The sequence below is a fragment of the Coturnix japonica genome, chromosome 5 (genome assembly GCF_001577835.2).
Source record: "Coturnix japonica isolate 7356 chromosome 5, Coturnix japonica 2.1, whole genome shotgun sequence".
In the NCBI taxonomy this organism is placed as follows: domain Eukaryota; kingdom Metazoa; phylum Chordata; class Aves; order Galliformes; family Phasianidae; genus Coturnix; species Coturnix japonica.
The window spans coordinates 33,284,329-33,309,630 of record NC_029520.1 but is presented as its reverse complement, the minus strand read 5'-3'; the positions used below and the strand labels follow the sequence as shown (position 1 = coordinate 33,309,630).

General features: G+C 43.4%; 2 protein-coding genes and 1 long non-coding RNA gene across 7 annotated transcripts in view; 2 read left to right on the top strand and 1 right to left on the bottom strand.

Moving 5' to 3' along the window:
• SLC25A21 (solute carrier family 25 member 21) overlaps positions 1–3,183 on the top strand; it is a 214,036-nt gene extending 210,853 nt beyond the window's left edge. For 2 of the 4 annotated variants that reach the window (XM_032444856.1, XM_032444857.1), the window contains exon 10: positions 149–3,183. In XM_032444856.1, the coding sequence (XP_032300747.1) occupies positions 149–219 (71 nt within the window). In that variant the 3' untranslated portion in view covers positions 220–3,183. The remainder of the gene's footprint in view (positions 1–148) is intronic. The other 2 variants (XM_015865037.2, XM_015865036.2) reach the window with 1 other exon arrangement.
• A 1,822-nt stretch (positions 3,184–5,005) lies between these two features.
• On the bottom strand, positions 5,006–23,335 carry PAX9 (paired box 9). The gene is made up of 4 exons (XM_015865049.2): positions 23,135–23,335; positions 21,669–22,295; positions 19,587–19,726; positions 5,006–5,878 (listed from the first exon to the last, which is right to left on the bottom strand). Exons 1-4 carry the CDS (start codon positions 23,136–23,138, stop codon positions 5,624–5,626), a joined length of 1,026 nt encoding a protein of 341 aa, XP_015720535.1. The 5' UTR covers positions 23,139–23,335; the 3' UTR covers positions 5,006–5,623.
• LOC107315072 lies at positions 20,290–25,082 on the top strand. 2 transcript variants are annotated; one of them, XR_001555783.2, is made up of 3 exons: positions 20,290–20,376; positions 24,263–24,372; positions 24,685–25,082. It is a non-coding gene; the product is annotated as an uncharacterized LOC107315072 (long non-coding RNA). The 2 variants fall into 2 exon arrangements; XR_001555782.2 differs by lacking the exon at positions 20,290–20,376 and adding an exon at positions 23,439–23,551.
• Positions 25,083–25,302: the final 220 nt, after the last annotated feature.

Genomic DNA, 25,302 nt, shown 5'->3' with positions numbered 1-25,302 from the left:
TTTTTCATGAATTAGGAAATTACTAGAATTAACTGTTTTTCAAATAAGGCTTTGCCATATTCTGTCTTAGATTACACACTTTAAATATTCTGCAAAAACTTGAAAATACTGAATTTTATACATAATAAATTAATATATTTTCTTCCAGGTGGTGCAGTGATGCTTTTGGTTTATGAATACGTTTATGCATGGCTTCATGACACAGTGGATCTCAAGTAGTGCTTCTGAAAAGTGTAGTCCTTAAAACTATATGCTTTCTAAAGTACATTTTAATAAAATGAAAGTGATTCTCAGCTGTTACAGTTTTGAATGCACTCAGATTACTGATGGTACAAGAAAACATTCAAGTAGATACCTGCCTGAAAATGTGTGAAGTAGATAACCAAATCAATATTTGTAATTTCTTTTTCTGTGTCAAGAGAAAACATAAAGGAGACACGAGGTAGTTTTTCAAGGACAAACAAAATTCTGGACACTGAATTATGCTGTGTAGACAGTACTTTTAAAAGTGCAGCTGAAATGGTAAAATAGTGACTTTCAGAGCATTTTAAAGAGAAAACTGGAATCATTCCTTAGGAACTAGTTACTGAGATAGAGTAAGATGACAGTTCCAGATAAAGAATATGAGCCAAACTCTAGAAACTCATGCATCAAAATTGAGTCATTTCCATTCCAGTTTTACCGTGTTTGGTATCATTTCAGCAGTGGCAGAATTGTTTCTTATGTTGTGGAGAATTAGGACAGAAAAAATACAGCACGGTTAGCTTAGAAATAGCAGCCTTAGAAATAAACATAGTATTAGATGTCCTGCTTGTTCATAGCCACATATATTGTATAAAGCTCACTCAGGTCACAGAAGATACTAAATGCAATTACTCTAAACCAAGTTAGATTCAGATACAAAGCAATTATGGAAATCATAAAAGAATTACATAAATAACAAGGAAGTACTTTCAGATGTACAAGATCTTTCTTACTGCAATTTTTGCATCTGCTTTCATATCCTAAAAAAGCTCAGGGTATCATGACTACCTTTTTGCCTTCTGTCACCACCACAGGGTAGAAGAAGAATATTCTGGACTGTCATCGTGTATGCAGTGTTAACTATATATACACCTCTGCCATCCTCTAGATACAAATTATTGCTGCACAGCTAAGATTTTTACTGTTCCATGTCACTGTCATAATAGCAATATTTTGGTGACATACTCTGGTCTTATTTAGGCATTCTTACTAACTCTACAAAATGTGTTTCTGCTAGGCTGACTGAAGACAGTTCCATTTGATAAAGTTGTACCACTTGACAGCTTATTTTCAAGAACTCTTTAAATAATTTATTCTGTCATTAAAATTTTCCCTTTATCCAAAGATTTGTTGTCAAATGAATGCATATCTTGCAATTGCTGATCATTTCTGGATTACCCCATCCTGTCTTTGCAGTTTACAATTGCTCTTCTTCTTATAGAGGTACAAACCTTTCTCCCAGTAATTGCTGTTTTTAAATGGCAGTTCACACATAAAGTCTTTCACAAGCATTTTTAATGCATTAAAAAGCAACAAATGGCTAAAAATAGATGTGCATTCTAAGCACTTTCAAGGATGCTTGTGCTAAAATGTTCAGTTAACCTCTCTCCTCTTAATTTGGCAATAGCAATTTCTCATTCCTATGTTACTTTGTAGCTAAAAATCAATAAAATTAGCTCTGCTGCAGTTTATAATTTTAAGGCAAAATGTTTCATATCGGTACTTAGCCAAAGAGAAGACACTGCTATGATCATTTCAAAAGTAAAAAGCAAAATGCTTCATAATTAGTCTTTTATTAATTTAGGGCATTCAAAATATTTTAAAAAATAGACTTTAAACATACTGTATATACATATAGGCTTAGGTTTTACATCCTTTCCAATATGATTTTTTTCATTTAATAGCTCATCCTGATCTTTGATAAAAAATAGAGAACCATTTGGAAAAAAAAAAAAAAAAAAAAAAAAACAGCATTCTTTTAGAAATGAAACCAACGAATCTACCTTCTTTTTTAATGCCTTTTCCAGGCCAATCCTTCCTGGTGCAATATGGTGTCAGATTCAGTTTTACCTCAGGACCATGCAAATACAGTGAGGCCGTCACTGGGACTATTAGGCTTCACTGACTTCTTTAAAAACATTTAAACATTTGATGCTCTAGGAATGGAGCCTAGTCTTTTCATACCAAAAACTTAAATTCTGCACTCACACGGTCTGCATATTTCCCAAATTAGCTCCTTCACCTAAGTGGGTTCACACCAGATTTATACCCCTGTATCTGATAGCAGTAGTTGAATCCTATTCATAATTTGAAAAACAATTCCTTTTTGTTTGTTTGTTTGTTTGTTTCATCCATTTATCATAAAGTGGCTTAAAGTTCTATGGGTAATAAGCTAATGTGATGTGGTTTTCATTTTACCAGTGAGTACAAACAGTAAGAAAAATACTTAGACAAAGAAGTATTCTGCATCATATGTTTATATTAAAAAAAAAAATTAAATAAAAGTTGTGAAATTTGACCAAAAAAATACCTACACAAAAGGCGAAGGTCAGACCTCTTTGCTCATGCTGAGCAATGCTTCCCACGCAGCGCTGCTGATTTTCCACGTGGAGTCAGGTATTATTTACACCAAGCAAATGTGTGAAGTGCTACACTAAACAAACATAAGGGAAAGATGGTTCATGATGCTGTGTGTGTTCCCAAGCAAGGATTAATTGATGTCATATCTTGTCTTGGCTTTAAAAATTAGCCCAATTAAGATGAAGACAAGATAACTGAAGCAATTCACACAAGCTAAGGTTCTGCTTCTGTCTTCTAAAACATACCACTATCTCATGGGACTTCTATTCCAGAAATTTCCTTGTTGCACTCTGTTACAGAATTGTGAATCCTTGGAACTCTAAAAGCTGTGATTTGGAAGGCTGTTCTTCCTTTACCTTTTTATGTCTTCTTCCTTTGATGTGTGTTGTGTTGTATGGGTAACAATGAGTACGCTTGCTCAGTAATTGGGTAAACCAGGAAAAAAATGATTGAAATCTGAAATGTCGTTGTCAACTAAATCATTTATTGGTTTGTGATCTTTTTCCTTTACTTTAATTCTCCTTTTATTTTTAGTTAAGAGCTCATCTGGAAATAAACCCATTTCCTTTTTTGTGCTTCTTCTCGTGGTTGTTTTCTGTTTGTTTGTTTGTTTTGGGGGGAGTTGTTGTTTGTTGCTTGATGTTTGTTTTTGTTTTTGTTTTTTGTTTGTTTGGGGTTTTTTTGCATAAACCTTCACCTTATTTCAGCTACAACTGTATAAAGACAAAATAGAATTAGACACCTCACTAACAGTATGGCAGTGTGGAAATGCACTTTGTGTGCACATTTTGTTGCATGTAATGGTTTCCAACAAACTGAGTATTTTTTTAAATGTTCTACTGAAAGGCAAAGGCTTAAGCATCTCATTAAAGCTAACCAGCTGTCGAACTCCTTGGCTGTACAGATGCCTGAGAGTATGGGATTGTATCTGAGATCAGATCTTTCTTTCCTTAGGGCCATGGTACAATACCTGTATTCTGTACATAAATACTGTTAAGTATTTTTTAATGCAAAAAGCAAAGGTGGCAGCAGCCAGTTGTGTACATCTGTATTTTAGTGGATTTACTGCGTGCAGCATTTGTACTTGTTACTTCTATTGTTAGGAAACTTTTCCCATGGCCATCTCAGTGATGAGACTTGGAAATCTACAGAGAGGACTGTATTTCAAGAGAGAACTGTACATTTCACCTTCCCACTGAATTAATGTTTAATGTGGTGTGCAGATAGACCAATACTTGAAGAATGACGTTTTCTCCTTGGTTTTAACCATCTCTGAAGTAATTTAATATATTGCACATTTATAAAAATACACAATATATTAATATTCTATGAATGATATGAAATCTCACACCAATCTTAATTTTTCTTTCCATATTCATATTCTGAACATACCTACATCATGTGGAAAGCATTCTGGAATAATATTCAGAACTTTATTATTGCCCAAAGAAAACAGGTAAATCTTCAAAGATCGGAACGTTAGCTCTCTTGGGATTAAAGAAGTTTAAAGCAAAATAACTGGGACAGAGTTCTTGCCACTGGATACAGAAATCTAGAAAGGGAAGTCATTACTATTAAATATCTGTCTTTGTAGCACCACCACCAGTATACCTATAAGGGAAAGAAATGCTTCAGAACAACAATGTAAACCTTACCAAGAGCCGTATTTTACATTCATTAAAGCAGAAATTAAAGACAATTTCCTCTTTAAAAAAAAAATTACAGCATAATCTTGGGACCAAAAATGCTGGACATGAGTGAGCTGACAATGAAAGTACAATTCCATTTCACAGTGGTTTTGCTAACTTACATGGCTTTATAAGCATCTTTGCACATTTCACACTAACAGCATTTTTCCTCTGCAGTTTTCAAATTTGTTCAGATATTTTCCATACATTTCTGTTTGTGTACTTAACACAGAATTAGTGTTTTGTGAACCTGGGAGGCTGAGGGCATTGGGGGAGAGTTACTTGGCAGGATTTTAGTCTTTAAATCTTCTGCTAAAGATATAACTGTATTTCATGAGATGCTGAATCCTCCACTGTAGACCAAAGGAAAAAAAAAAAGAAAAAGAAAAAAAAAAAAAAAAAAAAAAAAAAAGAAAGAAAGAAAGAAAGAAAGAAAGAAAGAAAGAAAGAAAGAAANAAAAAAAAAGAAAGAAAGAAAGAAAGAAAGAAAGAAAGAAAGAAAGAAAGAAAGAAAGAAAGAAAGAAAGAAAGAAAGAAATAGATATGAAACATCCCTAAACCTCATCACCTGAAGCTGTCACTGCACCGTGCAAAGACAACTAAAAGTAGCCAGAAAGTCACCTTTTTAACTTCCAAGAAGAGAACAAAAAAAAAAAAAAGAAAAAGAAAAAGAAAAAAGAAAAAAAAAAGAAAAAAAATGAAGAAAATGTAACAACGTACTGGGATGTGAAGACAAATGCTGTTGAAAGCCTATATTTACAAATGGATAAAAATACAAACATATTACTGCCTGATGATGATGAAATGCCAGAAGAATCTGAGAGCCACACATTGTCTTGGTTCTGTATTTGACTGCAAAAACTCAACAAAATGACAAAAAAAAAAAGTGATCTCAATAGCAGTGGATCGCATAACCTTATTTGTTCTCTAAAGACAGGTCATTGGCAAATACCTTTGATTTAACCACCTTTGCTGATTTGAGGCGTGGCAGAATTTCCTGTGATTATTTTTCTTTATTGATTTCTACACAAATCTTAACAACAATTGCACATTTAACAACTCTGTGGTGATTAAGAATAAATATATGTGGTTTGACCAGAGGTGTGTTAGACAAGTTTCCACGGGCCCTTTGAGGGACACAAGATCTTTACTTAGAGAGTGCAAGGGCATCAACACGCTCTTCTCTGCTTCTGATGCTGCCTTCAGCTCTTTCAGTCCCGAGAAGTCCTGCAGGAGAGCAGTCAGGAGGAGAAAGACCGGGTTCCACCAGCAAGAGGAGAGCAGTCTGTGAGCCTGGTGCTGGGGACACTTGGCCTGGAGCAGCTCCTGCATCAGAGAGCAGAAGCTGTGACTGAGTGGCTGCCTTCCCTGGCCGTCTGCATGCCCTTGAAGGCCAGCGAGGCAGGGAGGTCACAGCCATGAGGGGAGAGTGGCGTGCCTGCAGCGTGCTGCCAACCATGGCCTGCCATGTAGCTGGAAGGAGCTGTGCTGTATGGCATGTAGGGTGACACCTGAGCCGACGTGGCATAGGGAGACATGGCTGGTGCTGATACAAAGCTTCCAACTGCTGGGAGGCCGTTGTGTGCCTGAAAGGAAAGGGAGACATATTGCTATGGGAGAAAAACACTTTAGACATAAAAGAATAATTCTTTATAATAAGAGTTGTTAGGCATTGAAACAGGTTGCCCAGAAAGGGTATGGATGCCCTATCCCTGGAGGTGTTCAAGGCCAGGCTGGATGGGACCTTGAGCTGCCAGATCTAAGTGTCCCTGCTCATGGGAGGGAGCTGGAGCCAGATAATCTTTTAAGTCCCTTCCAACTGAGTTTATGATTCTAAGACAAAGCCTATCTGCCATAAGGAAAGGGACTGAGGCTTTGTACAGGAGCCAAGAGCAGTGATGCCCATGTGACAAATGGACACAAATACCTGGGTGTCCATGATGCAGAGGTGCCTTTGCATTTTGCTTTTGAGACCAACTATCTGCATCAGCCCCGCATACCTCCCCAGGAGCCTATCCATGGCCATAAGCAGCTGCTGATATTTAAGAAACACATATCAAGAGCAAGACAAGGACCAACAAGTATTATTCTGCGATTCTGTTATGATTTCATATTTAGGCAGTCTTTTGTGGAGCCAGGAATTGAACTCAGTGATCCTTGTGTGTCCCTCCTATCTCATGATATTCTGATTCAATTAGTATGGTCTCCTTGTATTTCCACCTGCAGTGTCAGGCACTCCTGCAGCCCATGATTGCATCTAATGCTGATGCTCAAGACGTAATGCTGCTGCTATTTGTGATGGATCCATCCCAGCACCTCACCTGTTCCAGCCCCAGCAGGCTAAGCCCTGAACTACAAGAGTCAGGCACGGGCACAGCTACCATCATAAGGCTCCCCAGAGTGAAAGGTAACAAGTAGCTGGGGAACTGAAACATCTGAAACTCTTTGGTAACTGTTTGCTCAGAGCATGAGTCAGAACTGTAGTATTATTACTGATGATGTCTTTTAAAATGTTTTCTAGGTGTCTCTAGCGTAACCTTGCAAATATTCTTTGCTCACAGCTTCTCCTGGTTTCAATAGCACTTCTGTGCACAAAGCAATTACAGGGCTAGGTCTTTTCCTGCAAGCTATTTTCTTAGGTCCTACCATGGGCTAGGTAGAAGGGTTTCTATTTAAATAAAGAAGGGAGAGTCCTTCAGTCTGGTGGGATAGGATTTCACAATGAATGACTCCTTATTTAAATAAAAAAGTTCAGTGTTTTACTTCACATCCCGTAAATGCTTCTTCAGCAGAACAGGAACAAAACAGGATCATTTGTCTTGCTTAGGTTTTGATTTGTGTAGTGTTTATGTTTTAGGATCTGTGGTGGTATTTTTTTTCCTCAAAAAAGTTTTCTGAGTATGAAAGAGGGGATATTGATTCAGCAGATCATGTAATGTCTGCCAATTTTTCAAAGATTTAATCACCTGATAAAACTGGATCAGTACAGTGCAGAGCTGAAAAGCAAAACAGACTTTTGTTCCTGCTGAAACTTCAGGTACCATTAACATTTCACTTGATCGATCTTTTTCCAAATTGCACCTGCCCAAATTTCCAGTATTTATGGGGATAAATGGCACTGGCCTAGTTTCAGGTTCATGTTTCCTTGCAATGTAATTCAGTTCCACTGTCTGGACTGTCTTCTCATTGCTGCTTGGGAAAACAAGCAGTAATCCTGCTGGAGTCAATATAAATGTGTGCAGCAATCTAAAACAGCAGGAGACAGTGAGGAGATTCCAGCCATAAGTCTCAAATAGGGATATTAATTAGTACAAAACATACAGCTGCTGCAGCAACGTAATTGTCATTCCAAATCCATAAACACTTTGTTGAGGCTGCATGCACCTTATTCTTTTGAAAATCCAAATACGTGACCTGACCTTCAACTCCAATTACATGTCTCCTACTGTGTCTCAGAATTACACTTTAGCCTTGGTTCTAAATATCAGTGTTTTCAGCAATGCTAATTAATACAAACCCTCAAATAATTGCACTGTAAATTTCTACACTTCTTAAATCACATGGAAAATTATTCCACTGAATTTATTGAAGGTAAAAAGCATGACAGGTCCAAAATAGCTGCTGCTCCCCAAGCTCCTTGCCTCTTCCACCATGTAAATATTTTTCCACAGAGTATGAAACAACAAAAGAGCATGTATCTGGTTTTCCCAACAGCAACAAAAAGCTGTTCATGAGGCCTGCAAAGCCAGTAGAGGCAGATTGTAACACAGGCATCAAGGCCCACAACCCAATGGAATCCTGCAGGGAGAATGGCAGGAACCCAGGTGGGGGCTGGAAGGAGACCTGGAGCTAGTCCCTGGGGAGCCCCATTACTGGTGTGGCAACATGGGGCAGGCAAACCTCCAGCGTGGAGGCTCAGAAGAGGTTCTTTGGATAGCCATGTGCTCCTCCAGGCTTGCCCACTCTCAAGCAGGTTGGTGCCCAGCAGCAGGCTAGAGGCTGAAAGTCCCATTGAAGTAAAGTGCTTCAGCATGAACAGCGATGTCCTATGAACACTAGGTTGTGCCTTTGTTAGACTCCTCCTAGGCTACAGAGGAGGCACTTGTCCTTCCAGCCTCCTGCCTTATCACTGCTCCCTTCTAACATGTGGCTCTAGGAAAAGCCAGCCTCCTCCCTTACTGTAGAGAAAATGTTTCCCATATGCTGTATAGACTGCTGTGTTGTAGGATGTTCTCTAACCACAGGTGCTTCCTCCTAAAACTCTTTAGAAAAGACGGATGCTCTAATATCTCATCTGAGTAGAATGAGTACTAGTACTTAGGCTATGAATGCATCCTTCAAAGCTGTGGGCAGTGCTGCATCATGCCAAGCTGGTGGCATGATGCATGACTTGGTGCAATCACTTTGCCACACACCTGTCCCCATCCCACTATCACAGGCTGAGAGTCCATTGGTGGGAAAGGTAGCTTTCAACCCTCAAGAAATGACTTCCTGCTATGTACAAACCTAAACTCTGCATCCACGCAAAAGAAAGGTTTCAAGAGATGATGACTATGTCTATAAATATAAATAAAATAGACCAGGGCCAATTCTTCAATATTGAGGATGATCAGCATTGTACATACCCAGCCCTAAAGCTCAGTTCCCTCTGCCCGGAAACAGGGTGGCCTCATCCACACAGCCTTTGGGAGGGCTCCCTGGCCCATGCCCTGCCTGACCCCACGCTGGGGGTCATGCTTTTCTTAACCTACAACCATGAGAACTGATGTTTTCATGCTGTCTTACTGTTTTGAATGTGAGAAAGATCTTGCCCTAAACATTTGGTGCAGAACATGGAGTCAAATATGTAGGGACTTCTCGGGACCTGTGAGATGCTTGAAAGCTATTGTCTCTTCCTCGTTGAACAAATTAATCCCCTGTATTTTAGTTCCAGTGCTACCAAGATTTACCGCTTGAAGACTGAATGTGATGTGAATGTCAATAGGTGTCTGAGAAAAATAGGCAGCACTGGGGTGAGCGAGGGCCGTTCCCACACAGAGCAGGGTTCTGCTTCAGTGGGTGACTGTGCCATCCTGGCAAAGCAGCTCCAGTAGTCCCAATTCCAAGCTGAGTCACCTTATGTGACTTAAAACAGTGGCACTCAGAAAAAAAATAAAAATAAAAAACAACACTAATTTTCATCTCTGACTTTCAGCATCGAGGGATTTGATGCAATGATTTTAGCCACAAGGTCTTTTCTGCTAAAGAGCTGTAGATAAAGCATGCAGGTTATCAGAAGAGTTCACTCTTGTCTGTCAATCTGGCACTTTTTACAAAAGTGACATTCACTTAAAATAAATTGAGAGGATTAAGTTCCATGAGCCTGTACACAGTCTCATAAGTCAATAATTCATCCTGCAGTATTTCAGGCAGGGGAAATGAGCACCAAAATGCAAACATTCATAATTAGGAGTGTGAGAACCCCATGGTGATTATGGATTTTTAAAACCGTTGGAACTTATTTTAAACGAAGAGCCTCTTGAACCTTGTTTTTAAGTTTTATAAACATTTTTCTCCTTAATTCAAACCATTGCTTTTCAAGGGAAACAATTTAAAAACAAATAGTCTAACATGTAGTTCTTACTGAGGGAGAACGTCTCCTGTGCCAGCAACGATCAGAGTTCCTGCTTCCCTGGCTGGCTTCTACAGAGAGCAGAGGGAAACAATTGCTCTTCATTGCTGCCTCTACTGATGTTTGGAAGCAACTGATGGAATAACTGCTTCCAAATTTCAGGGCTGTGCTGTCAACCTAGAACACGTGACCCGTGAATTCAGTGAAACATGTTCTCACAGAGGTACTTGCAAACAACAGCCGAGTCAGGATCACAAGTTCAGTCTCGTGCCGTCCTACTGAGTTACTGTGATACATGCCAGCACAAGTGAAAGGAATATCCAGGAGGAATCAAAGCCACAGAGACTTAAAATGTCACTTTGTGTGATGTAAAATGATGATGCTGTGTGCATTTTCACCAGGGAAGGAGGTGACTCAGTAGTTTTAAACTGAGGGACTTGTAGTCTTAGACACTCTAAGTATGGTGCATTGTTTTCAGTCTGTTTGGGATTTGGGACATAAAGGGTTGGGTGGATTGTGCGGGGTTGTCTTTGGAACAAATAACTTCCACCAACTGTTTAGATTCCTACAAGTCAAAACCTAAGATTGCCACCCACAACTCAGTTTCTGCTACGGAGCTTACACTGGTGTAACACGCCATACAGCTCAGCCTTGGCCTCCTTTCTGCTGCATTTCAGGTCAAAAAATTTCTGCACAGGCTTCCCAATTAATCCGTGTCAGACAAGCAATGTGACATTTTTTTCTGTCTTGGCCATGTTAATACCAGGCAAAACACAAGCTAGACTACACTTTCAGGCATAAATTCAACTTACATCCAGTAACTGAATTACACTGTTTTCTTTCACCCTTTTCTCTGCTCTTCTTTCTCAGCCTTTTGCTTGCTATATATGTTCTCTGAGTATCAAAATTAGATCCCCTCCATGTGATCCCTTCATGTGTAGCTTCTAAATGTTTCCAAAAGTGACCCAGAGTCATCTGCAGTTTCTCAGAAATAGCATTCAAAATTGGAAGTCTGCATTTATGTTAAATTTAAACTGATAGCAGTCATGCAAAGAATCTCATTCCGAGTTTACATGGTACAAATGAGAGATAGATGCCACCTCAGTTTCACAGTCAGACTCTAAAGTAGACAGTTGACTCTGTCCAAAAGAATGCCTATGATTCTTCTCATGTTAAATTATTTGAGTCTGTCCATCGCAATGTAATTGCTACAGTATTGTTTTGTAGGGATAATGTATTATGTAGATGAAGCATTTGTTTTGTGGAAGCATTCTGAATGCTTAGGAAACAAGAGTTTCTGGAGAAATGACACAGACTTCAAGACCAAGCTAGCTGATCTGACAGCTCTGATGAGCTTGGACATGACTCAGCTCAAGCTCCCCTGTCAGAGCCAGCAGAAGCTCTGCCTGTGCCCCTGCTTCAGGAACACGCCTCTGGTTGCTGCTTTGTGTTTGCCAATTCTAACACTTCCTTGGGTGGAAGGAATCTCCCTGCCTCTGGATCCGTGAACTCAGTGATTGCCTTTATCCTCCAGCCCAGCGCCTTTCCCCAAAAGCAAATGAAACAGTTCCATGGAGGTGTGAGCACAGTGTTGTGAGCAGCAGCTTCCAGCAAACAGAGTGGCCTTGGCTAAAGAGCATCACAGACGCACTTACTGCACATTCCTCAAAACAAAAAGTTTTAACAATTTCTGGAATTGCTGAATGTCCTGAAAACACAGGCACAAGTAGCTACTGGAGGAGACATTATTTCCACAGCAAGGGAAAAGCATAGCAGGGAGCCAAGCTGAGTATCTCGTCATTCAATCAGAAGAGCAAATGACTTTAAAAACACAGAGGATAACTAATGTTCCTTGTGACATGCACATCATCAGTCAAAAAGGTGATGGTAAGAAGGCTAGGAGCAATCAGTGCAAACAGAAAGCATAAAGGAAGCAAATGTGCTAAATCTCTCTTTTAAATTGGAAGTTAAATGTGATTTATAAATCAGAGCAACACATGGGATCTCGAGGGAAGAGTAAACAAATTTTCCAAGTAAAACATCATCAGCAGGCATGTAATGGAAATCTCATTTTAGAAAAAAGTATTACCTAAAGATGTAAGAATACACCTATGTTACTTTTAAGCTTTTAAAATAAAATATTCTGGTGCATACTGTAGTTAACTAAATTAGAGCCAAATTCTGAAGCTGCTATTCAGTTCATCAGCATCAATGAGAAAAATTACGTGGTCCTAAAAACACTCATTCAAAATCAGCATCCCTCTAAAATTAACATCCTACAGAGGCAAGCCAGAGTTACCTAAAAAATAAACACTACAGAAGTGAACAGTGAATTGATTTATCCAATTTATTATATCTTTGTGCTAAGAAACTTTTAAAGAAATGTAATAATTGCTAAGACGGCAAGACAGAGCTGATCCTGCAAACTACTTTTGCAGCCTTTTTCTTATATTGGAATTTTTTTCTGCAAAAATGTGTTCATAGCTCATGTTAGACCATGTCCATAATCTTATATGATGATCTTCTTTTACTGAACATGTTCCCACTTTCATTTTCTGCTAGTGGAAGCAGAAGGCTAGAATGGACAGATTCTGAAAAGTGAAAACATTTTCATCGAATGATTTTTAAATCCAAAAAGCCTTAAATGGAGGGGCAACATTTTGTAGATAGGAAACTACTTTGAAACATGTGCCTTAATTTTCAATAAGAACTGGAGAGGTAATGCACAGAAATTAAGGAGCTTCTAAAATAGCACATGGGCAAGATGTTTGTAGTCAGTTTGCCTTGCAGCCAAGCTGGGTTGATTCCCAGAACATTAGACTTTGAAAAATAGGAAGAAAACTTTCAAGGCTGAGAAGTTACAGGATCTCTCCACTCTATATTGTGTAAAGCAATGCTGATATTCTATTTAAAGACACAGTTAAAACAGAGAATATGCAGCCTTACATGCTTTGCAACATTGCAAACATATGCAGTTATCCAGTTCTATACCATCTCTCTTACACTGATGCTTTTATCTTTGCATCTGTTTTTCCCGTTATTAAATTCAATGGTCCTTGCATTACATTATACCACATGAGCAAATCAGGCTACCTCTAAAATAAAGTTCATCTGCTTAATAATGAGCAGATCCTATTCCCTGTGCTTAATATGCTTTTTTATTAACTTAAAGTTCCTTCCTTCACTTGTGGGCATCCCCAGCTGCACTGAATAACATAGAAATCAGATAGGATCAACTGAGTGTTTCAACTGAACTTGCAACATGCATCAAGATCACTCTTAATTATATTTTCTTATCAAATTTTGAATCTTATCCTCTTCGGGGAAATAAAAATGCTCTTTTGGAAACAGTATTAACTGGAATTTACACACCACCACTGATGCTTTCCTAAAGGAGCCATGGGCATTTTACATCTTTTCCAAAACCAACTACAACAGAAACAAAACAAAACAAAACAAAATAAAATAAAATAAAATAAAATAAAATAAAATAAAATAAAATAAAATAAAATAAAATAAACCTCTTTCACAGAGACTTAAAAAGGTGAAAACAATCTGAGAAATCCCCTATAAAAACAGCAGAGGAAAAGAGGGATGAGAGAAAAAATGCTGAGACAAGATGGACTGAGGGAAAACAGTGTTCTCCAAGGAAATAGGGTGAGCAAGTATTTTAGATGCTTCCTCAAAAGAGAATGATTTTAGGTGATTTTCACTGTGAAATTATTTCTATCATTTAGGACACATCCTGCTTGTACTAATAAGTCTGCCTAAAATGTTTTCCAAAAGTTGAGTATGGTGCAAATGCTGTAGGTTCACTGAATGGTTGTTTTCCATTCACACTCCAATTTTGGAAGAACAGTGTAAATGGAATTCACCACCTTTCCAATGAAAGTGTTGGCTCTTGGGTTATTTTCTATTATTTAGCAAATCTCACAATTGTATTTACTTTGAGTAATAAAGTTTTATTTTGATTGTAAAAATTAAACTTGAACTTCCTTTAGACAGATACACTGTCCTTAGTAGGACAAAAGGGAAGCTCAGGAAAAGTCATGCCTTGAGAACAAAGTCCCCTGCATATGAACTAGCAACATAATTGCATTGTTTTAAAACAGATTCACACAGTAATTCACCCCTAGAATTTTGACAAAATCTGGAGTTTTGCAGAGCAACTATGGGCATTAAACAAGTAAACACAATGAGTGGAATAAGCATTTGTTCTTCCTAGAGTTATGTTTTAAACTATGATGTATTAGCAAAAATCTTTATGAAAAAAAAAATGCCTTCTCTGTACAGTATATGTAACAATATATTGTAATTTAAATATAGTGTTATTTAAATGAAACTGAAGTTGATAGAAGGAGATGTTACAAACACAAAGACATCAAAGGGATTTTTGCTAGTTAAAAGTTGGGTAAATATGGGGTGAAACTGGTCAAACCCTCACTTTGTCCTCTTTAGGGAAAACCAAACACTCCCCTTTGCATTCCCCTTTGTCTAAGCAATTCCCAATGCTGTGGAGGCAATTACTGAGCAGCTGGCAAGTTAGGGTGGGTCAAATCAGAGCCCACTGAATAGACATCATCATTATGATCAGACAAATACACAATCCCTAAGAGCCGATACACTGCCACAACAGATGAACAAATTGTACAGCCTTCATCTACTTTTCACTCTCCTGCAAGCACCAGAAGATTGAAGAGATCAAGTCCTGTTTGACCTCCTTGCCCCAACACTGTTCACTGGCTGTGACAGGCATCTCCCACCTCTCATGCCTTCCTGACCATGGACCTCTTAGTCACAGCGGAGCTGCTGGCTGCTTGGGGCCCTTGGAGCAGAGGATGCTCAATGTGCAGTCCAAGTATCATTGTACTATTCACTCACCTCTCGGACTTTCTTTATTAGTTTCATCCGGGTGGAGTGCCCTGTAGCCATGTGGGTTGGTGGGCAGGGCACTGGGTTTTGGCCGTGGAAGCAGGTGGCCAGTAAGAGGCAGGTCTCACAAATGGGGTTCGAATGGGGTGCCATCCAGATCACCTGGGAAGGAATCGGGTGCATGTAGTGGGATCAGCTCATGCCCCTCACCCACAACATGCATTGACATGGATGCCTAGACCTTGAGCAAGCCATCTTTGTGAATGTATTATAATAACAGGCACTAGTCTGGAGATAAGACAGAACTGGAGAGTCTCCAAGCCAGGGTCTGAGCCCTCACACCAGACAGAATCTCTGCTTACAACTCTGTTAGGTATTACGGCAAAGAGGCCAAAATGCCCCTCTCTTTAGCAGCATCCCTTTCCCCAGGTATGGGTTGGGAGCTGCTGATTTGAAGCTTTGTCATAATGGATTTTCATGGACCCAGAACAGGAGTCCAATTCCCTGAATCCTGGATTAGAATATAAGAGACCAAATGAGCACCCTGCTAATGAAATTTTGCAATAAATAATCTGTGTAGGAGGGTCATGCCATTTTAAGTTAAGTTTGCATCTCACTCCCAAAAAAGTAACTGTATGTTGCGAGTTCTAAGCAGTGCAGATAAAAACAATTACAGATGCTTTGGCCACCACATTCGTTGTTCATCTACAGTCAATGTTCAGGAACTTAAATATTTACATTGCTTACGTTTTTGTGTAAATAATTGCCTAGAATTGCACCCACAATTATTTGCAATCACTTGCCCTAAAATGGAGCCTTCATTTTTATGCCACAAGCAACATGGAGATCAGGATTACCTCATCAGAATGCAGCCAAAGAACAGAAAAAAGAGTGCCATCCCAGTGAGCTGAGAAGTCAAGACAGGAACGGATGAGGAATTTTTGCTGAGGCAGAGGTGAAAGGTTTGCTACTTTGGGGTCCATCTAATATATCATAGAAAGACTACCCACCTCACATTCACAAACCCCCCACAAATAAGAGTGTTTTCAGCAGCTCCAATAGGTTTGGAGTCAGACCTCCAAACAGCTCACACTTTTCTCGAGTAAACTCACAACAACCACTTGCTCTTAGATCCCAGTTACAAACATTTTCCTTTTAGTGAGCATCAGCTCCCTTTGGCAGCATGCATGTCTGCTTCCTTCAATACACACAGAAAATAATTCTGAAAAAGATATATTTCCAAAGCTATTTGCGTCTCAACAAATCAGACAGGCATGTGTCAGACCTTCCTATTTTGATACATGTGCTAATATCAGCTGTTCTTTACGCATCCCTTACATTAGTCCAGAAAGGCACAAGCATGAGATGGATGAAAACTGAATTATGAATATGAGAAATATTTATTAAATGATTTCATTTCAAATACAGGGTACAACTGGATCTGTATCCCAGTGATTTCAGCCAGTATTTTTTTCTTATTGCAGCCATTAATATAAGCTGCTTAATACATAGAAGTACTCAGGATATTCGTCCTTTGTATTAGTAATATGATTACCCATAGAAGACTTCCCCCCCAATACACAATGAAAGTGCTGGTATACTGGTATGTATCCTTACAAAACTTTTACAACCTAAAACTGTCAATCTCTCAAAAAACTCTATTTTCCTTTCCAGTTTCTTTGATTCACAATTGCACTTTTTGCAAAGCAATATAAGAGAAATGTGTGAAAATACTGTGGTGGGAAAATATAATTTGGCTCCTTACACAAGGACAATAACTTGGGGACATCAGGTAATTAGAAGTGAACACAAACTTCACAAGGCACTGTTGTGACTCCCTATGCAGTCTTGGTGCAGAATGATAGTTCTCCAGGCAGTTCTCCAACTCCCCAACCCAAACACCAAAGAATATTGCAAAGACCCCAGTGACACCAGGAAATTAATAACACTTATAGTGAAAAGTGTTCTACATTCAGCCATTCAATTTCATGTTAAACAAGTGGGACTACATATTGCTGAGGCCAAAATTTGAAGTTTTCCTCCCTTTTTTGTCCAATCCTCTCTGAGACTGAATTCACATCCAAGTGTAGGTAAGGGCTAAATTGCAACCATCCACACTACTCTTGGATCAGCCCTGGCTGAGATGAATGGAGCCCCCTTCCCCCCCAACACAAGGCTGCAGAGCCCTGTGATAAAGCAAATTGGGTATCTGTTAGAAGGAGGGAGAAATTCAGTATAGTTTGAATATGCAAGTCTGTTCTTTGGGCTCAGTTCTTCTGGTCTTGCTCATGTAGTGAGAATTTCCAAGGGCTTTCTTGAGAGGTAAAATATTATCTTCCATGACTGAGGTGGGAGGAAGAAGTCCTTTACCCACTCAGTAGCTATGGAGTCCTTTGCAAGTTGCAGGCAGATGAATCTATGCCATGAATTCTGCCAATGCTTAAAATATAAAGCTGATATTAGTTAGGAACAGCAGAATCCACTGTAGGTCCCACAAGTTTCTTCATTAATGTGCTTCAGAGCACAACTCTGCTCCCATTATATAACTGGAAAACCTCAGTGAAACAAACACATGCACTGGGTTCTGTGCTGCTCTGTTCCTGTTGTGCGCTCCACTGATTTGTTTGTACGGACAGAACACTGGAGCAAACGCTATAGAGCAGCCACCTCTCTTCTGCCAGGGACATGCTCTTTCTGCCTTAGCAAGATCAAGCATTTGCAATGAGCTTTGCACAGAGAAGATGAAAATTCCATTTACCCCGAAGTCCAAACGGAGAGCTTATTGCAAAGTAATTCTTCTGGCATGAAAATTGTCTCTGTGGCTTCCCCCTTTCCCACCACTCAGCTACATGATTGCTGGATCTGCGTAAATGAACCAATGTTCTCTCCTGTCCTCTGCTCATTTATTTACATCTGAAGCAAAATGTAGGGGAAAAAAAAAATAAATGTAAACATCCAAGGATGAAGTTTGGTGAAACCAAATTGCCATGGAACAGCACCCCAGACTCACTGGGCTTCAGCAAACAAGCAGCCAAGGCGGTTCTATGTGCAGCAAGATTTTGGCTCATAAATTCCACTTTGCACATTTAGAAAAAAAAAAAAAAAAAAAAAAAAAAAAAAAGGATGTTGCAAAAAATAAAATACAAAAACATTCTTTTTTTTACACCCTTATTAACATTAATTTTCTTTGAACACATCCTGAATTAGTTACGTACTGAACTTGTGACATACAAGTCAACTAATGTACACATGAATGAAACGGCTGGTAAGCAAGGTGAACGCTGCATAAACAGACTGGTCTGTAGTGCAGAAAAGCCCATTAATACATATTATTGAGGGGAAGAAGTGGGGGAATTCTCATCAGTATCTTCTTTTAGTGAGCAGAGAAAATGACCTTTTGGATAAATACTCTTTAGCTTTTCCGTCCTTTTAAACTCTCTGAACAATGTATTTTTATCAATGATTTCCACTTTATTAATTGCAATTTTCTCCATTTTTAAATAGTGAATATGTTTAAATTACATTTATCAGGTGATCTTTCAGATTGAACAAAACTTTGAAATAGAACCAGTTTTGACAATAGAGCAGTAATATGTTATGAAAACGAAAGCATAAATGCTGAAAGAGTGGGAAAAGGAAGAAAAAATAGTTTCCAAGACCAGCACTGAAAATCACACAATGTTTCCCAGTGTGCCCATTGGGGTAAATGAGATTCCAAAGGTGTATTTTCCTTGAGCCTCATCCTGTGGCTATTTCAGCAGAACCAATGAATGGCCCAGACTGGCACCTAAGACAGCATAGCCTTGGCACAGCCAGCCTCAGCAGAAGATATTTCCATAATTTTTAGTAAGATTGCAAATGATTTATTTGTTCCCTAATAATATTGTGGAAGGGTGAACATTAAGTTTGATTCCATCTTCAACTGCACAGTCATGGCTATAACACTGCAAATTTTTCATAATACGCAACAAACTATATAATAACACGATAATAGAAACAATATAATGCAAACAGATAGAATAGCAGTAAGGGCATCTTATTTTTGCAAGGCAGAACATATAACAGAGTGATTGTTCTCTATGGTACGTCCCATTCTACCTCGGTCACTACAAGTAGCCGCACAATTTGTACTCAGAAGCTCGGAAGGGTTTGGTTCAGCTCCTCTCGGCACCAAACCAATCATGGAGTCTAAAAGCAGACTCATAACTCAGCACATGTGTCCCAAACCTCTGCCCTTGAAGGGGCCAGCAGCACACTGAGACCTTACTTTTTAAATTCCTTGAATTCATTACAGGTGTGACAAAGGAATCACAGGGAAGACAACGGGTCTCAGAAGCTTATCTTACGTTTTGCAGTGGAAAAAGTACAGTCGGGTTTTCATTGTTTGGTTGTGTTTTTCTGAAACCTGCACTGCCCAGCTAGCAACAGTTGACACTTTTAAAGCTTTTCCCCTGGCATAGGATTTGATTAGCAGGCACAAGGATTTACACAGAGATTTGTTAAGTCGCAGTTATACTGTGCTGTAATAAAATTATTGGCAGTTCGCAGTCTACTTAAGCGGTTAAAAATGCTTCATGTACGAAGCAGATACACATAAGTTTCGAATTCTTCCCCTACCTCCCGAGCGCCGCGCAGAGTCCGCAGCGCGGCCACCAGGGCAGAGGGAAGACGCGCCGAGAGCAGCAGGGGGACAGAACGCAGGACGCCACCGAGCCGATAGCGGGAGCTCAGCCCCGGGAAGGGGCCGCAGCCCCAGGGCCGAGTTCGGAGGCCCCACGCACCCCCCCGCCCGGCCGGCCCTCTCCCTTTACCTGGCTGTACTTGGCCTCCTGTTCGAGGGAGCTTTTCTCCAGCCCGTTCACAGCGTGCTGGGCTGTAGAGGGGAAGCTGCTCCTGCCCAGGCTGCTCCACTCCTCCACCTTGGGGCTGGGGTACGACGAGGTGTCACTCACTGCGGGAAACACGGGGGGCAAAGAGTTAGCAGTAGAGCTGAGGGGCAGCCGTCCCTCGCCTCCTGCACAGCGCTGAGCACCCCCGTCCTCCGTGGAGGGGGAGGCAGCTGTGCCTCCCATCCCTCCAAGCAGTCGGTTAGCAGAGCATCCTGCCACCAGGCCCGGAGCTGGCTCGGCCCGGTGCTTGACCTCCCCGGACTCTGCCAGAGAGACTGACAGGAATCGCCGCCTATGTGTGGCCGTGGACAAAATGCAGCCCGCTGTAGAAGGAAAGTTGGAGCGGCCACCTAACGCACAGGGTTCTAAATACACTGAGGACCAAAACTTAAGACAAAGCAAACAGACAAACCACAAAAGAAAAAGAAAAAAAAAAAAAAAAAAAAGAGAGAGAGAGAGAGAGATCTTAAAGGGAAGAAAATAAAAGAAAAACAAATGGAAAGGGTGGAAAAAGGAGAAAAGTGCCCTATCCTTTACGTGCAGCAGGCGTGGCACGGAGACCCGGGCTGTGCTTGCTCTCCCAACGACCCCCCCCCCCCCCCCAGCGGAGTAGCGTGCGGGGCCGCACCCGCACTGCGAGTGGCTCTGAGAAGCCCTTTGGACACTGGAGGGGCACCAACCTGAGGCTGGCTTGAGAAACTGAGCCCTCTCGGTGAGTGCCCTTTTCTGCTGATCTCACACTTTCCCATGAATAGGGGCTTCCTTTCCGTGTCAGAGAGGTCAGTTTATCCTATAAATCAAGGGCGAACAGCCCCCATCGGCTCCAACGGCTGCTCGGCAGCCCCAGCCCGGCGCTGGGAAGGAGGGGGGAGGGTTACACCGCGGAAAGACGCGTGCGGCTCCGCTGTGAGAGACGGGGAGGGCGAGAGGCGGCCGTGCGGGCAGAGGCCTGTGTCTGCTGGAGGCAGGAATAGGAGGGCTCGCTACACAATTTTGACTCGAGTGTGATCGTACAGTTTGCATTTCTTTAATGCTTACTACCAACATCACCTCCACACGGCCCAGAGCAAGCGCTGTCAGGAGGGTGTTGTTAAGGCCGACTCAGACACATCTGTTTGTGGCAGCGCTGAGTACAGAAGCAGTTCATAAAGCAGAGGGCGAATAAGTGCAAAAACACTATTCGGGTGTACTTCTAAATAAGAGTTATGTGCTTGTGTATTGCCTGCGGGGGGGGGGGTAGGGGGGAGGAATGTTTTCTCAAAGTCGGAATAAGATAATTAACCTGCAATACATAAAGGAGCACTTCGAATTAGAAGTGCTTCTGGAACCGGACTGCTGCCGTTAAAAAACGCAATGAGAAGACAACTTCCCCCCTCCCCCCTCCGCTCACTGGGAGGGCAGAGCGGGACGCGGGGAGCGCTGGAGGCGGCGGTTCTTCCCGACTGTTGCTGGAACTACAGCAGCCGCCTGGCACTAACTGACATGGAAAAAATGTCCCTTTCCCGGCGGCAAAGCGCAGTGAACGGCCGGGGGACGCGACGCGGTTCCCAGACGAAGAAACAGAAAGAAGGTGGAAGGGATACAGAGAGCAAACCTTCGGGGTTTCGTTTTCCCGGACCACCGCTTCGAAGGAAAATACAGCATCAGAATTAAGGCAATTAGGTGACATTTGAACTTCCTGCCTGAGCGTATTTGGCCTGATTGCGAAAAGCAGAGAGAACGGACTGCTCGGTAACGCCGAGGTGGCGCCTACGGCCCGACGGAGGCAGAGAACCCGCCGGCCGCACCGGCACTGGCACCGAGCGCGGCCCGGGTCGCTCCCTGCGGCCACAATTGGTACAGCTTGGCCCTGGTGCCACCGGAGACGGCCGATGTTTGCCATCACACCCGCAGCACTCCCGAACATTGGCTGCATCCTAATCATTGGGCATGTCCCGCAGAAGCTCAGTGTCCGGCTCTAGCTGGGACGCTGCAGAGCTCGCTACCCTCGGGTCCCCTCCTCACCTTGGTCCGTGATGGAGCGGATGCCCAGGATGTCAGTCACCGAGTGGGACGAGGGCCAGGTGCGGGGCATGGCCATGGTGCCAGGGATGGCAGGCACTCCTGGCGGCGTGGGCACCTTGGCTCCCGCGGCAGCGATGGGGCTGGGGTAGGAGTAGATGTGGTTGTAGGGCAGGGCGGGCTGCGGGGGCGGCTGGTGCTGCTTGTAGGACTCGTAGTGGCCCTGCTGGGACAGGTTCCCGATCTTGTTGCGGAGGATGCGGCTGATGGAGCTGACCGACGGCACGTTGTACTTGTCGCACACGCCGTCGGCCAGCAGGCGATCCCGAATCTCCCAGGCGAAGATGCCCGGATCCCTTTGTTTGTAGGTCCGGATATGTTTAACCACCGTGGGGGTGGTGACCCGCGGCTTGCTGCCTCCGATAGCCCCCGGTAGGATGGAGCCGGTCTCGTTGTAGCGAGCCAAGATTTTGCTAACACAGCCGTGGGAAACACGGAGCTGACGGCTGATGTCGCACGGCCTGATCCCCAGCTGTGCCAGTTCCACGATCCGCAGCCGGATGGCGTCGGGCAGGGGCCTCCCGTTGACGAACACCCCCCCGAGCTGGTTCACCTCCCCGAAGGCGGGTTCTGCAAGCAAGCACAAACACGGCCGTCGGACACTGCGCTGTGCTCCGGAGGGCTTTCATGGGCCGATGTCATCGCGCAACGACCGCCCAGACACGGAGTTCCCAAATAGCAGAATATCACCGAAATTAAAACAAAAGGGGGGGAGAGGGAGGGAGAAAGAAAAAAGAGGAACAGAAAGTGAAGAAAAAAAAATAATACTAAAACACCAGAAAAGAATACCGTGGCAACAAATGTCGGATTTCTCCGAATCGTGCACCGAGCATATTCCAAGGAAGCACATTCCAGAGATGAAAAAATGAGATCGCCCTGACAGAAAGTTCAGCTCTGTTGTCACAGGAAGAGGAACACGAAGAAAAGAAAAAGAAAGAGAAAAGAAAAACATTTTCAGAGACATGGGGGAGGGGAAGGAAGGAAAAGTAGTTGAGGAAATTCTTTTAGATCAGGGAGAGGCGGTGGCAGCGCTGCTCCTGCAGCACCGCCCGCGCCCCGCGTTGTACCGAGCAGTTCTGGGGCTGCTCGCGTTTACCAGCACGATTACAGACGGCTGTAAAACAAACGTGCTAAAACGTTAACTGCTCCGATCGGTGTCAGGAATAATATACAACGTGCCACAGGTTGCGGCCATCCACTCTGCCGCGATCCTGCCTCACGGCCGCATAATAACATTAATAATAAACCAAGCAGTCATTAGCTTTTCCTCCTCCCCGCTCTGCCCCTCGGCGCGCTGTCCCGACGTGTAGAAACACGAATAAAGTCAATAAGGAGCCGCGGTGGCACATGACGGCGCGGGTATGAGTCTCCCTCTCCCTTGACAGCCCCCCGAAGATCCCAGCACTCACCCATTCCTCCGAGCGGGACACCTCCGGGGCCGCCCTAAATCCCCACCGCAGCCCCTGGCTCCCGACCTCCCGCTGCCCCGGCCGCGCTCGCCCGCCGGACTCCCTGCTTTCCTCCGAGGAGATGGCAGGGGGGCGAGAAAAAAAAGACTACGAGGAAATCTACTTCCCGGCGAGAGAGCTTTGAGTTCTGCATTTCAACCTCAGGGCAACGTGGGCAGGGCCGGGCTGGGCCGGGAGCCGCAGCCCCCCGCTCCCGAGCCCGCCCCCGGGGGCGGCCCGGCGGCCCTGCAGCCCCGCCAGTGGCCGCGGGAGATGACGGACAGCGCTGGGCCGGCGGCCCTTCCGCTGCCTCTCGCGGACGTGCTCAGCACCTGGTCCCTACCGCAACAGCAACGCCCGCCTAATACCTGCCAGGCGGTAAGCCGCACGCGAAGAGAAATTAGCGCAATTAGGGAGCGGAGCCGGTATTGTACTGGGCACCGCTGTGAGGGGCGTCGGGGCTGGGCCCGGCGTTCCGCGGGTTCCCCAGCCCCAGAAAGCGGCTGCGTAGAAAGCGGACGGTGCCTGGGAACGCATACGGCTCTCCTGTCTTTGCTCTGCTGATCTGGCAGAGTAGGTCTTTGTTTTCAGCCCTCTTTACAGTAAAGCACTTTTTGACTACTGAACATATCACGGGTGGTGCAGGAGAGGGTGGCAAACGGCGGCGGTTACATTATTTTTGGTGCAAGCCACGAAGCTGTCGGGAATTCAGCTGCAGCCTCGAGACGAGATGGGCCGGGGGCCCCCGGTATATCCCCGCGGCCCGAACACCCCCGAGTTTTGGTTTAATCGCCTCGCCAAACGATACACTGCGCTGAACTACTCGTCCTGCAGCCCATTCCGACTTTATCAAGGACACTGCTCCGTATTAACGGTTAAAAGAAAAACAGACAAGGCTGGTAGGAATTAGAGCGTGCGTGGGTCACGGCGTGTTTGGTTTGGCAGTGGGTGCGCGGATCCCACTCTATGTGCTTCTCTCATGCATCCAACGTCTGTTGCAAATCACGGGCTTCCCAACCTCGACCAAGAAGTTACCGTAATTTCTTTCACTTTTTTTTCCTGAGTGTTTTTGTTTGTTTCTTTTCATAGGCTCCCAAAGACCCAGGTCCGACAAAGGGAGTAAAACGTGAGAATGGAAATGATACGGTGATGGCAGCGCACGGAATATCGGCGACTGAAATACGGATCTAACGTCTCTGGTGTGTATGAACGCTCCTTATTACATGAAATCTTTGTAAGATACTTCAAATATTATTATTATTAATAATAATAATAATAATAATCGAGCTAGATTGCAGAGCCTTCACATAACGCACAGTCAGAAATAGGGACGATGCTACGGGGATCTCCCAGAAAATCCTGGTGTGTTGCAGACGTTTTGTGGAGAAAAGAAGACGAACGCGGTTATTTTGCATCTCTCTCCATTTGATCGGAATATTCGCGTGTCCTTCTGTTCATTCTTCGGGTATTCAACTCAACCATTTCCTATGGCAGTTTTGTGTTTGTTTCAGGAACACGAGGGGCACCTTCGGAACACCACATGCGTAAATGGTGCGCTTCCGAAAGTCAGACCCATCACCTCTGCTGAAGGGGTCCCCCGCACTGACACACGCACATACCAGTTCAACAACCCGAAAGCGATCGCGTTCATTCTCTGCAGCTCGGCGCGGTGACCTGACCCGCCGCGACTAGTTTTAGGGCAGGAGGCGCTGAATTAGCGGGACCCGGATCCAACATTTAATTAAATTAATTACTTAATTTAACAAAGGAGAGGAGTGCGTGTTCGTGAGCCTGCCGACCTGCATTAGCAGTGTGCCCTCCCCAAAGGACAGCAACCGGGAGCCCCGGCCGCTCCCTCGCCGCTGCCGCCGGGCCCTGGACCCATTACCTCCCGCTGCCCCCCTCCCAGAGCCCGACGGTGTGAAACCGGGGCTGAGCTCCACGCATCCTCTCGGTTCCAGCCCGGCCCCGCGACTCCTGGACTCAGTGTCCCCGACTCAGCAGTGTTCCCCTGCTGCTCGGACGTGAGCCCGAGCCGCTTGTTCACAGTTTCTTACCCATCTGCGCCCATTGTGTTCACAACTGTGTCCTTTCCTTTCACCCCCCTCCCCCCGAGTGTCTTCCAACCT